We start from the raw sequence: 13,678 nt of genomic DNA on the forward strand, positions 1-13,678 counted from the left end.
GGGGTGGTCGATGCTGTGCAGTAGCTGTGGTCCGTGAGGAAACTGCAGGAAGAGGAAGACGACAGGGTGCGGTCAGGCCACTGGGGATGCAGGAGGAAGGGGCTGCTCAGGAGCAATCCGTGAGGGTGTGTGGGGTTGAGATGGGTGACAGAAGCAGCTGTGGTCAGCAACGTGCGGGGCTGCGTGTGTTGCCCAGCACGGGGACTTAGAAGGATGGAGTGGTGGGGTTAGCAAATTTCTACTCGTTATTTAAAAGGCCTGGCTCAGCTCTATTTTCTTCCATCAAGCCATCCTCTTTTTTTTTTTTTTTTTTTTTTGCGGTATGCGGGCCTCTCACTGTTGTGGCCTCTCCCGTTGCGGAGCGCAGGCTGTGGACGCACAGGCTCATCAGCCATGGCTCACGGGCCCAGCCGTTCTGCGGCATGTGGGATCCTCCCAGACCGGGACGCGAACCGGTGTCCCCTGCATCGGCAGGCGGACTCTCAACCACTGCGCCACCAGGGAAGCCCAAGCCATCCTCTTTTTACTGTTTGGGCAAGAATTTGTTCTACCCTACTCTGGGCTCCTACCATGTCACACACTGTCGCACCTTTGATGGAGCGTTTGCTGATCATCCTGTGCTGCTCAGTGTGTGACGCCATCGTCCCCAAGACTGGGCTCCACTAGGTCTGCAGCCAGGTCTCCTCCACCTTTGGATCCACCGTGTAATCGATACGGTCTAGCAACCAAGTGAATGAACAAAGGGAGACAGGAGCAGCCAGCGCTGGTGCAGTGAGGCCTGTTTCGGTGGAGTGGGGAATGGCGGGCAGCCAGATTGCAGGGCGTGGAGAAGAGGGACAGTAAGAAGGCAAAGGGGCTCCTCCATAAGCTGGGGCCTGTGTGGGGAGGGGATGGATGCTCCTGGGTAAACTGTTTACTCTGGGTTTTTGATTTTGTTTTTTTTAATTCAGAGTAAAAACCCAAAACACCATTGAACAGTTACTACATGTGGTACTAGATTCAAGAGGCACAAAAGGATATATAGTGAAAAGTCTCTCTTAACAGTCTATAGTAACACTATATCTTGGAGAACATTCCAGATGAAGATATAAGATGCTTCTTCCTTCTTTTTTTTTTTTTTTTTTTTTTTTTTCTTTTTGCGGTATGTGGGCCTCTCACTGTTGTGGCCTCTCCCGTTGCGGAGCACAGGCTCCGGATGCGCAGGCTCCGGATGCGCAGGCCCAGCGGCCATGGCTCACGGGCCCAGCCGCTCCGCGGCATATGGGATCCTCCCAGACCGGGGCACGAACCCGTATCCCCTGCATCGGCAGGCGGACTCTTAACCACTTGCGCCACCAGGGAGGCCCGCTTCTTCCTTCTTTATTCCATGGAATGTATATGATAGACCTTGACTGAAGGACAAGTTGTTCCTAGTCTTTTGCTTTGATAATAGCATTGTTAATACCCAGCTTCTTCTGAAGTCCTTAGGAGGGAGGGGAGGGGACAGGCGAGACTATTTGGTGAACTCCTCTTGAGTTGACTCCACTGGGGTGAGAAGGCAGCCGCGCATCTTGCTTTTGGCAGTCCGGGGCCCAGTGGAGTCTGTTAGGGGTTGGGGAGGCCTGTGGCTTCGGCGGCCCCTGCAGTCAGGGGCAGGTCTAGCGCTGCGCCAGCTCACGCCGTCGCCGTCTGCCCGCAGACCTGGCCTATGGCTCTGTGATCACTGTGAAGAGCGCGCGGATGGCCGTCGGCTACCTCCACTCGCACGGGCACCTCTACCCCGAGGGCATCGGCGCCCGCCAGCAGCAGGTCAGTGAGCCCTTTGTGCGCTTGTGTTGCGGCAGCACTAAGCTGTTTGCCATGACTGAACCCTCCGTTCTCTTTCTGGCTTCCTCTCCTTTACCCGCACTGTTTCCCCGGCTTGAAACATCCTTTTCCTCTGCCTAACTCCAGCTTCCTTAGGCTTCAGCTGGGGAGTTCCCCTCTGACCACCATGACCTACCTCTGCCTGCTCCTGGGTTAGGTGCGTCTGGTGTGGGCGGCTTTCTCGGCACCTTTACAAGCCTGTGTGGTAACCCTCTTCGCATTGAATTGTGAGTGCTTCCTTCCTCCTGTCTCTTTGCTGTTTGATTGCTGGCTCCTGGAAGGCTCAGTGCCTGGCACGAAGTGGATGATGGGTAGAGCGTAATGGTTATAAACACAGGCTTGGGAACCAGACTAGTTTATCTGGGTTCGAATCCTGGTTCCACTAGAGTGTGACTTTGAACAAATTCCTTGACCTTTCTGTGCTTCCGTGGGCTCATCTTTAAATTGGGGAAGATAAATAGTACTTCTCTCCCTCATAAGGTTGTTGTGAGGATTAAGTGAGATAATCCGTATGACGTGCATGCTGGAGGATTAGCCGTGAGTATGATGTGAACGAGTGAGTGCAACTGTCCGCGTCCACGTTAAGGCGTGGTGGATGTGGCTGTGGTGGATGATGCCTGAGAGGGAGAAGGATGGGGTTGGAGAGGTCCGTGGGGCCGGCTTATGGAGAGGCCTTACGTGGTACGTGGTAGATTTAATTTTGTTCTGTAGACGCTGGGGAGGCATTGAAACTTATGAAGGGATAAGATGTGCTTAGATTTCTAGTTTAGAAGGACTGCTCTAGCAGGAGTGCGGTGGATTGGAAGGAGGAGGAGACTAGAGGCAATAATCATGACAAAGGATGGTGAACGGGAGGCAGAGACCACAGGGAGAGAGGTGGGAAGTGATTCAGGAAACTCTTCACAGGTTGAATGTCGGGGCCTGGTAACTGGTAGATGTCAGGGATGAGCCATGTCCAGGTCTGTAGTCTGGAGGTCGAGGTGTTTGTGTGATAACGCTGTTTCACCATAATCAGAAATGGAGGAGGAAGCATGGCTTTGGAGATGAGTTTTCTTTGTGTATTTTAGCTCTGGGGCTTGTCTCAGGAAAGAGACGTGAGTGCGTAGCATACAGGTGTCAGTGACACGGTGGGATGGGTGACATTGCCCTGAAGGGAGGTGCAGAGGGAGGAGGGCCAGCAGAGGAGCCCTGGGGAGCAGCAGCACGTAAGGCAGCATTAAAGGCGCTCAGAGTGGCGCTGGTAGAAGCGGCTGAGAAGGAAAGGGTGGACGTGGGGGGCAGTTGGAGGAGAACAGGAGGAGAGTGCCGAGCAGAGGGTCTCCAGTGGGAGGAGACGCCAGCAGTTCAGGTGCTGCAGAGACCTCGGAGAAGGTGGGGACAGAGGAAGAGGCCTTCGAAGGGCAACGTGGGAGGCCTGGCAACTCTGACAAGGGTGGCTTCCGTGGCGTGGGCAGGGCGGAGGCCTCGGATGCAGTGACCCGAGGAGAGGAGAGTGCGGAGGTCGGGGCTTCAGGGCTGGCTGCTGCTCTGAGAAGCTTGAGTGAAGTTTCTCTTCCTGCAAGATGACCAAAATCTTTACTTTGTGAAAAACGTTTGCTTCTCAAAATATTTTATTGTTATTATTTCCCTATTTACTAGAAAGTTGACCCAGAGTATTGGATTTTGGTATCAGTTTCCCATTTTTTTTTTTTTTTTTGCGGTATGCGGGCCTCTCACTGTTGTGGCCTCTCCCGTTGCGGAGCACAGGCTCCGGACGTGCAGGCTCAGCGGCCATGGCTCACGGGCCCAGCCGCTCCGCGGCATGTGGGATCTTCCCGGACCGGGGCACGAACCCGTGTCCCCTGCATCGGCAGGCAGACTCTCAACCACTGCGCCACCAGGGAAGCCCAGTTTCCCATTCTTGACTCTCTGCTTCTCTCTAGCGCAGTGGTTCTCAACCCTGGCTGCGCTTTAGAGTCCACTGGAGAGCTTTTAAAAAATTCTGATGCCTGAGGTCCACCCCAGAGATTCTGACTTAATTGACCTAGGATGGGGCCCATGCATTGTGCATTTTTGTTTTGGTTTTAAGCTCTCCAGAAGAGTCTAATGTACTGCTAGCCCTTCCATAGTGATACCTTGCTACTGGTGTCACGTAGGAGATAAAGTTACAGATGTGGTGACCAGGAACATCTATACTGTGCAAAGGGAGAGAAGAGCCACGTTCTGAAAGGCCCTATTAAGCTGGTCTTAGTGTTACACACTTGAAGCCCATGGGTGGAGGCATGAAGTTGTGACAGTCATCTAGAGAGAGCACATTAGGCCAAGGGACAGAGAGCCTGGCTTTGTCACTGACTGAGTCACTGAGCCTTTCACAGTCTGTGTCTTCATCTGTAAATTGCGGGGACCGCACTAAATAACCTCCAGTAGTCCTCTCTGCCCTGTAGTTTAATGTCTTGTTAACAGCTCTAGGTCTCGATTTTTAAATGTTTTTAAAGCATAACGTTTATAAAGTAAGATTGGAAAGTGTAGAAAAGTATAAAAAAAAACCTTAAGTTACACATACTCCAAGATCAATGTTTATCCACATAGTGTGATGTACAACATTCTGCTGTAATAGCTTACCTGTGTCCCTAGAAGACCTCATATTATAAAAAACTCCATTGTAAAAATAAATGTTTCAAGGGGAAAAAGAGGCCATGAACTATATTCACCATAAATAAGTGATTTTTCTAATAGGAATTTTAATGATAATGGTTTTTGTAAAAACAAAAAACAAAATGACAGCACAGAGTGCACACACGAGCACCACAAACGCTTAACATCCTTGAGCAAAATCAAGTTGGGTGAACTTGATGTATGCAGCTTTTGTTGGGGAGTGTGGACTTAATTTATCTGTGGCTGCCACAACTTTTAACTTGTATGTTCTTAATACCATTATCCCTAATTATTTCTGAGAAAGCAAAAGCCACTGAAACAAAGCAGCCATAATACACGCATAATTATTTTCCTACACGCTAATTCCAAATCAATTTGCAAGTAAATAAGTCATGTTTTGTCCAATTGGAGTTATTAAAACTCACGTTGTAGGAGAGATGTCTTTGTTTCCGTTGCTTCTGGGTATTTATGTGCTTGTATACATAATTAGCATAATTGTATGTATGCAGTCTCTATCCTGGGAGCTATGGAGCTAGCTCCCTCCCTCCGTTTGAATCCTGTCTCTCAAGCTGACAAGCTGTGAGACCTTTACTTAACCTCAGCGAATTACTTACCCTCAGTTTGCTTGTAAGTAAGGTGGGGGTAACCATAGTACCTACAACCTAGAGATAAGACGTGTCCAGTGCTTAGAGCAGTGCCTAGTGATAAATGGTAACCATTTTCAACAGCAGCATGTTATACGCCTTCTCCTGTGCTGGGTAAAAATGCCCTGAAACATTTTCTGCAGCTGTATAATATTCTGTCCTGTGGACATAACCAGCACGTAACTCTTCCTTTAGTATTGGACATTTATATTGTTCCCAGGATTTTTGCTGGTAGTTTAATTGCAACATTATATGCGTGTACACACATGCACACACATACAATTTTAAAAAAATCAGTATATACAAAATGGCTATGTCTAAAACTTCAGGCTTCTAGGATAAGATACTAATAGAGCTTTTTTCGTTTCATTTGGCCATATTCTAGAAAATATTTGGCCATATTCTAGAAAATATCATAGCATGAATTTTTCATTTAGAAAGTTTGAGACATGGTCTTGATGACTTTTTAAAAATGCACTAAATTCTCTTTGTGTGCTGGAGACTGTGTTACACAAGATGTTATGGTTCCTCCCTCTAGGAGGTGGGAAGTTGAAAGATAGGATGCAGAGGGGTACACAGAGACAAATCAAAAAGGCTTTTGTGGGAAAAGACCTCTAAATCTAGAAGGAAGGAGAGAAAATAGCATTCACCAAATGCTACTTCTGAGACCTGTTGGGAAACACAGCCCCTTGGGTTGGTGGCTGGGGATTCTGAAAAAGGCTTAAGCAACATTGGCTTGCTATTGATTGTCCTGTGGCCGGCTGTGCTGATAGTGACTATCTTCTCCCTCCCACCTCCTCCTCCCTCCCCCACCCCACCCAGGTCACCACCTATTTGCACAAGGACTACAACAACCTGTGGATTATCAAGAAACATAATACAGACTCAGGTAATGCGGTAGGGAACTGGCGCTTCTTGTATTATTACTTACTCTGAGCCCTCCTTAACATTGCTCATGCCTCCAAAAGAATGGAACTGGGATGGGCTTTCCTGAGCATTTTTTGCCATCTTTACGGATCTCAGTTATCCTTTCAACAGTTATTTATCGAGCCCCTGCTACGTTCCAAGGACTGTTGGCATAGGGATAAGCAGTGAGCACGACAGATAAGATCTCTTAGAGCTGTCTTTTCTTTTTTAATTTTTAAATTTAATTTTATTAATTTTTTTATACAGCAGGTTCTTATTAGTCATCCATTTTATAGACAACAGTGTATACATATCAATCCCAATCTCCCAATTCATCACACCACCACCACCACCACCCCCGGCCGCTTTCCCCCCTTGGTGTCCATACGTTTGTTCTCTACATCTGTGTCTCAATTTCTGCCCTGCAAACTGGTTCATCTGTACCATTTTTCTAGGTTCCATATATATGGGTTAATATACGATATTTGTTTTTCTCTTTCTCACTTACTTCACTCTCTGTGACAGTCTCTAGATCCAACCATGTCTCTACAAATGACCCAATTTCATTCCTTTTTATGGCTGAGTAATATTCCTTTGTATATATGTACCACATCTTCTTTATCTTTTCATCTGTCGATGGGCATTTAGGTTGCTTCCATGACCTGGCTATTGTAAACAGTGCTGCAGTGAACAGTGGGGTGCATGTGTCTTTTTGAATTATGGTTTTCTCTGGGTATATGCCCAGTAGTGGGATTGCTGGGTCATCTGGTAGTTTTATTTTTAATTTTTTAAGGAACCTCCATACTGTTCTCCATAGTGGCTGTATCAATTTACATTCCCACCAGTAGTGCAAGGGGGTTCCCTTTTCTCCACACCCTCTCCAGCATTTGTTGTTTCTAGATTTTCTGATGATGCCCTTTCTAACCAGTGTGAGGTGATACCTCATTGTAGTTTTGATTTGCATTTCTCTAATAATTAGTGATGTTGAGCAGCTTTTCATGTGCTTCTTGGCCATCTATATGTCTTCTTTGGAGAAATGTCTATTTAGGTCTTCTGCCCATTTTTGGATTGGGTTGTTTGTGTTTTTAATATTGAGCTGCATGAGCTGTTTATATATTTTGGAGATTAATCCTTTGTCCATTGGTTCATTTGCAAATATTTTCTCCCATTCTGAGGGTTGTCTTTTCGTCTTGTTTGTAGTTTCCCTTGCTTTGCAAAAGCTTTTAAGTTTCATTAGGTCCCATTTGTTTGTTTTTGTTTTAATTTCCATTACTCTAGGAGGTGGATCAAAAAAGATCTTGCTGTGATTTATGTCAAAGAATGTTCTTCCTCTGTTCTCCTCTAAGAGTTTTATAGTGTCCAATCTTACATTTAGGTCTCTAATCCATTTTGAGTTTATTTTTCTGTATGGTGTTAGGGAGTGTTCTAATTTCATTCTTTACATGTAGCTGTCCAGTTTTCCCAGCACCACTTATTGAAGAGACTGTCTTTCCTCTGTTGTATATCCTTGCCTCCTTTGTCATAGATTAGATGACCATAGGTGCATGGGTTTATCTCTGGCCTTTCTATCCTGTTCCATTGATCTATATTTCTGGTTTTGTGCCAGTACCATATTATCTTGATTACTGTAGCTTTGTAGTATAGTCTGAAGTCAGGGAGTCTGATTCCTCCAGCTCCGTTTTTTTCCCTCAAGACTGCTTTGGCTATTCGGGGTCTTTTGTGTCTCCATACAAATTTTAAGATTTTTTGTTCTAGTTCTGTAAAAAATGCCATTGGTAATTTGATAAGGATTGCATTGAATCTGTAGATTGCTTTGGGTAGTAGAGTCATTTTCACAATATTGATTCTTCCAATCCAAGAACATGGTATATATCTCTGCATCTGTTTGTATCATCTTTAATTTCTTTCATCAGTGTCTTATTTTTAGTTTTCTGCATGCAGGTCTTTTGTCTCCCTAGGAAGGTTTATTCCTAGGTATTTTATTCTTTTTGTTGCAGTGGTAAATGGGAGTGTTTCCATAATTTCTCTTTCAGATTTTTCATTATTAGTGTATAGAAATGCAAGAGATTTCTGTGCATTAATTTTGTATCCTGCAACTTTACCAAATTCATTGATTAGCTCTAGTAGTTTTTTGGTGGCATCTTTAGGATTCTCTATGTATAGTACCATGTCATCTGCAAACAGTGACAGTTTTACTTCTTCTTTTCCAATTTGTATTCCTTTTATTTATTTTTCTTCTCTGATTGCCATGGCTAGGACTTCCAACACCATGTTGAATAATAGTGGTGAGAGTAGACATCCTTGTCTTGTTCCTGATCTTAGAGGAAATGCTTTCAGCTTTTCACCATTGAGAATGATGTTTGCTGTGGGTTTGTCGTATGTGGCCTTTATTATGTTGAGGTAGGTTCCCTCTATGCCCACTTTCTGGAGAGTTTTTATCATAAATGGGTGTTGAATTTTGTCAAAAGCTTTTTCTGCATCTATTGAGATGATCATATGGTTTTTCTCCTTCAGTTTGCTAATATGATGTATCACATTGATTGATTTGAGTATATTGAAGAATCCTTGCAACCCTGGGATAAATCCCGCTTGATCATGGTGTATGATCCTTTCAATGTGTTGTTGGATTCCGTTTGCTAGTATTTTGTTGAGGATTTTTGCATCTATATTCATCAGTGATATTGGTCTGTAATTTTCTTTTTTTGTAGTATCTTTGTCTGGTTTTGGTATCAGGGTGATGGTGGCCTCATAGAATGAGTTTGGGAGTGTTCCTTCCTCTGCCATTTTTTGGAAGTGTTTGAGAAAGATGGGTGTTAGCTCTTCTCTAAATGTTTGGTAGAATTCGCCTGTGAAGGCATCTGGTCCTGGACTTTTGTTTGTTGCAAGATTTTTAATCACAGTTCCAATTTCATTACTTGTGATTGGTCTGTTCATATTTTCTATTTCTTCCTGGTTCAGTCTTGGAAGGTTATACATTTCTAAGAATTTGTCCATTTCTTCCACGTTGTCCATTTTATTGGCATAGGTTTGCTTGTAGTAGTCTCTTAGGATGCTTTGTATTTCTGTGGTGTCTGTTGTAACTTCTCCTTTTTCATTTCTAATTTTATTGATTTGAGTCCTCTCCCTCTTTTTCTTGATGAGTCTGACTAATGGTTTATCAATTTTGTTTATCTTCTCAAAGAACCAGCTTTTAGTTTTATTGATCTTTGCTATTGTTTTCTTTGTTTCTATTTCATTTATTTCTGCTCTGATCTTTATGATTTCTTTCCTTCTACTAACTTTGGGTTCTGTTTTCTTCTTCTTTCTCTAGTTTCTTTAGGTGTAAGGTTAGATTGTTTATTTGAGATTTTTCTTGTTTCCTTAGGTAGGCTTGTATTGCTGTAAACTTCCCTCTTAGAACTGCTTTTGCTGCATCCCATAGGTTTTGGATCGTAGTCTTTTCGTTGTCATTTGTCTCTAGGTATTTTCTGATTTCCTCTTTGATTTGTTCAGTGATCTCTTGGTTATTTAGTAACATACTGTTTAGCCTCCATGTGTTTGTGTTTTTTACGTTTTTTTCCCTGTAATGGATTTCTAATCTCATAGCGTTGTGGTCAGAAAAGATGCTTGTTATGATTTCAATTTTCTTAAATTTACTGAGACTTGATTTGTGACCCAAGATGTGATCTATCCTGGAGAATGTTCCATGTGCGCTTGAGAAGAAAGTGTAATGTGCTGTTTTTGGATGGAATGTCTTATAAATATCAATTAAATCTATCTGGTCTGTTGTGTCATTTAAAGCTTGTATTTCCTTATTAATTTTCTGTTTGGATGATCTGTCCATTGGTGTAAGTGAGGTGTTCAAGTCCCCCACTATTATTGTGTTATTGTCGATTTCCTCTTTTATAGCTGTTAGCAGTTGCCTTATGTTTTGAGGTGCTCCTATGTTGGGTGCATATATATTCATAATTGTTATATCTTCTTCTTGGATTGATCCCTTGATCATTATGTAGTGTCCTTCCTTGTCTCTTGTAACATTCTTTATTTTCAAGTCTATTTTATCTGATATGAGTATTGCTACTCCAGCTTTCTTTTGATTTCCAAGTGCATGGAATATCTTTTTCCATCCCCTCCCTTTCAGTCTGTATGTGTCTCTAGGTCTGAAGTGGGTCTCTTGTAGACAGCATATATATGGGACTCAGACAGCTGAGGCTCAGACTTAATCCAGAAGAGGTTACCTGGACACGTGCCTGGGGCACACTGTGGCTGCTTTCATTTCTGATTTAGAGCACACCAAGCCTTGCAGACCCCAGCATGTGGTACAGCTCTGGTTGTCTGGATGTGATATAGGGCTGCTGCCCACTGGTCATCCCAGGCCTGGGCCAGTCTGTTGGAGATCTGCGGGCCTGCCAGCCCTGTGGCTGGGCTCATCTAGGCTGGTGCCTGGGATCTCCCTCAATGCCTGCGCATCTGCCTCTGACAGGCCAGGGTGAAGCTGCTCTGAAGCACACCTATGGGGCTCCCAGGGCTTTTTGACAAGGGCTATGTCTGGATCTTCTGGTTTTTTGGTCAGACAGCTGGCTACCTGCAGACTGTGCCTTTTGCTGCAGCTGAGAAGAGAACAGAACAGAGGGCATCTCCAGCTCACCTTCTGATTGTCTTATGCCACAGGTGTTCTCTCCTCAGCAAACACCACCTGGCTCAGCCTGTCTCGAGTCAGCTGCTCCTGGCCTTTGTGGGGAAGTGGGCAGCTGCTCATCTAAATTTACCTTCTCTGTTCCTTTCGCCACCTCCCCTTATTGCCATGGTTTTTAGGCTTGAAACGTGGCCTACCTGACCACTGTCTTTGCATCCTACTCCCTGGTAGTATAAATTATGACACCTTTGGGCAGGATCTATTTCTGTCCCTTATAGTACTGTTACAGATTTTGTTTTGATTCAACAGGCCAAACATAAGCAGTCTGTTGCAATGAGGGGTTCTGAGGGAAGACCAGCTTTCCTTCTAAAGTCATGTTGGCACGGACCAAGTCTTTGAACGTCCCTGTTCTGTTATTCCACTGTGGCTTCCGGGTTAAGGTGGCTGCGTATCACTCCGGTGACTAAGGGTTCGTGTGAAGGCAGATCACTACAGGCATTCTGGGAAGGGGGAACTGTCTAGACAAAGGTCTTTGTGTTCTTGACGGCCATAAGTGCCCCTCTCCCACAGATCCATATTAACTAAAACTTCCCTCCCCTTTGACTTATTTGATTTGTCATCTTGCTGATTCTTCTTCTTCTTTTTAAAATTAATTTATTAATTTATTTTTGGCTGTGTTGGGTCTTCGTTGCTGCGCGCAGGCTTTCTCTAGTTGCGGCGAGCAGGGGCTACTCTTGGTTGCAGCGCACGGGCTTCTCATTGCAGTGGCTTCTTTTGTTGTGGAGCACGGGCTCTAGGGAGCGTGGGCTTCAGTAGTTGTGGCACGCAGGCTCCGTAGTTGTGGCTTGCAGGCTCAGTGGTTGTGGCTCGTGGGCTCTACAGCGCAGGCTCAGTAGTTATGGTGCATGGGCTTAGTTGCTCCGCGGCATGTGGGATCTTCCCGGACCAGGGATCGAACCTGTGTCCCCTGCATTGGCAGGCGGATTCTTAACCACTGTGCCACCAGGGAAGTCCTGATTATTCTTCTTAAGAGACCTTAGAAGGCAGCGCAGGAATGGGCATTTCTACAGTTGAGTTCTCTAATTCTGTTGAGAGCCAGTGATTTGTCCTGGCAGATTTGTCTTTCCTGACCTTGAGTGTTAATGTCTACTGCCTGGGACAGAAATTTGCAAGGACCTTCTGTGTTGCTGTGATTACTGCCAACTCCTTTTCCACTGTCGTCACTTTTCTAGATCCTCACTGGTCTTGACTTCTTGACGATACAGAAGTAGTTCTTTTCTTTCATCATTTTCTTTGCCTCACGTTTATCAAGTCTATTGCCAGAGACAAGATAATCACTGGTAAAATATGCAGGGTTTAACATTTGATTTTGAAGAGAGCTGGGCAAATGGTCTTTTGCATGGAATTAATATTTGAAAGACTATATTTTTACTTCTAAAAGGAAAGTCTTATTATTTAGCTTCCCAGCTTAAAAATCCTCTAGTGGGGGCTTCAGTGCTTGTCAGATAAAGGCCACATTTCCTAGCCTGGCATACACAGTCTGGCCCCACTTGTCCACACCCTCACCTATTCCCACTCTCCTTCCTGCCCACGCTCCCTAACCACGTGAATTCATTTGCCACTGATTCAGATGAGTTTTGCTCTTTCATACCTCTGTGGCTTTTCCCTACTTGTTCACCTGACAACTTCTCCCTCTCCTTTGAGAGTCTTTTCAGTCATTATCTCTGGGACACCCTTCCCTCATCCTCTAAGACAGTTCGCTTTGGTCCCACAGCACTCTGTCAGTACCTCATGCGCATACCACGTTGTACTATAACTCTTTACTGGTAGGCCCTTGATTAATGCTAGCTTAATGAGTGAACGGTTTCAGACATCAATGCTTGTTTCTTCCTGACAGATCCCCTAGACCCTTCACTCCCGGTGGAGTTTGTAAGACATGGAGACGTCATTCGACTAGAACACAAAGAGTAAGTAACTTTGCTGTTTGGGATAAATGAGTGGCATGAGCATCAAAGGTACAGAGCTCTTTTAAGCTGGAAATAAACAGAAGTCAAATGTGGATGAGGCTCTAGTAATGGAACAAGGCTGCTGTGCTAGAATGGGAGAATGATTACTTTGCCTGTTTTGGCTTTGGGAAGCTTTGGATTTTGAAGGTACCTTTCAACTGCCCTTTTCCTAGGGGGAAAGAAAGAAAAAAATTGAGTTGCCCAAAGCTTCTTCTTAAGGGGCTGCCTTTAGAAAGGTTTAGGAGTCTGTTTCTGAATATGGCAAACTAGTTCATTTAACCAGTGTTCTCACTGAAAATGACTAAAAATGCTGGAAAATGTAGAAACATCTTCTTAAAAGCATAAAGAATTGACAAGATAGTAAGGAGTTACTAGGTCAAAATCTCAGTGAAAGGGGGAATCCAGAGAAAAAGTGGGACACTGTGGCTACTTCTGCCTTGAACCCACAATCTTGAGTTTTGATTTTTGGGTTTTGACTTCTCTAGAGAGAAGAAGTTTTAAAGTCAAAGCTCTAGGCTCACCCAAAGTGGTAAATTATTGTGATCTTCCCCCAAATTTGTAACCCCCAAAGGCTTAGGGTTAGGATAAATTTGCCCTATCTACCTATATCCAGAGTGTGTTTGGGAGAGCAGGGTGGGGGGTGAGGTTGGTGGGGACACTAAATCTGGTTCCTGAGAAGTTGTAATTACCAGTTGTTCTTCACATGGATTTGCAACCCAAATTCATTTCACCTGGATGGTCTCAAAATCTTCAGGCCATGAATTTAAATGAACATGGTCCTAAGACTGTGGTAATGTTCCCTAGGTGCCTGGCTAGAAGCAAATGTTAATCCTCTTTTGGGAAAGACGTGGTTATCCATTCCTATAAATAGTTTTTCAGTGACAGTGAATAGTACACAGTAAAAAATAACTAAGCATACAAGGAAATAGGGCACCATGTGCAAGAATGAACAGGAAAAATAGGCAACAGAAGCAGCCCTGCAAAAATTTCATATGAATTGTCAGATACAGAATTTTTTTTTAAATCAG

At 44.4% G+C, this 13,678-nt stretch overlaps 1 protein-coding gene across 3 annotated transcripts in view; it reads left to right on the forward strand.

The window, feature by feature from the left end:
- Positions 1–13,678, forward strand: part of POMT2 (protein O-mannosyltransferase 2) — a 47,320-nt gene that overhangs the window by 22,887 nt on the left and 10,755 nt on the right. For all 3 annotated transcript variants that reach the window (XM_060095770.1, XM_060095771.1, XM_060095772.1), the window contains exons 9-11: positions 1,679–1,788; positions 5,946–6,012; positions 12,542–12,611. In XM_060095770.1, the coding sequence (XP_059951753.1) occupies positions 1,679–1,788; positions 5,946–6,012; positions 12,542–12,611 (247 nt within the window). The remainder of the gene's footprint in view (positions 1–1,678; positions 1,789–5,945; positions 6,013–12,541; positions 12,612–13,678) is intronic.

The sequence above is a fragment of the Mesoplodon densirostris genome, chromosome 4 (assembly GCF_025265405.1).
Source record: "Mesoplodon densirostris isolate mMesDen1 chromosome 4, mMesDen1 primary haplotype, whole genome shotgun sequence".
NCBI lineage: Eukaryota > Metazoa > Chordata > Mammalia > Artiodactyla > Ziphiidae > Mesoplodon > Mesoplodon densirostris.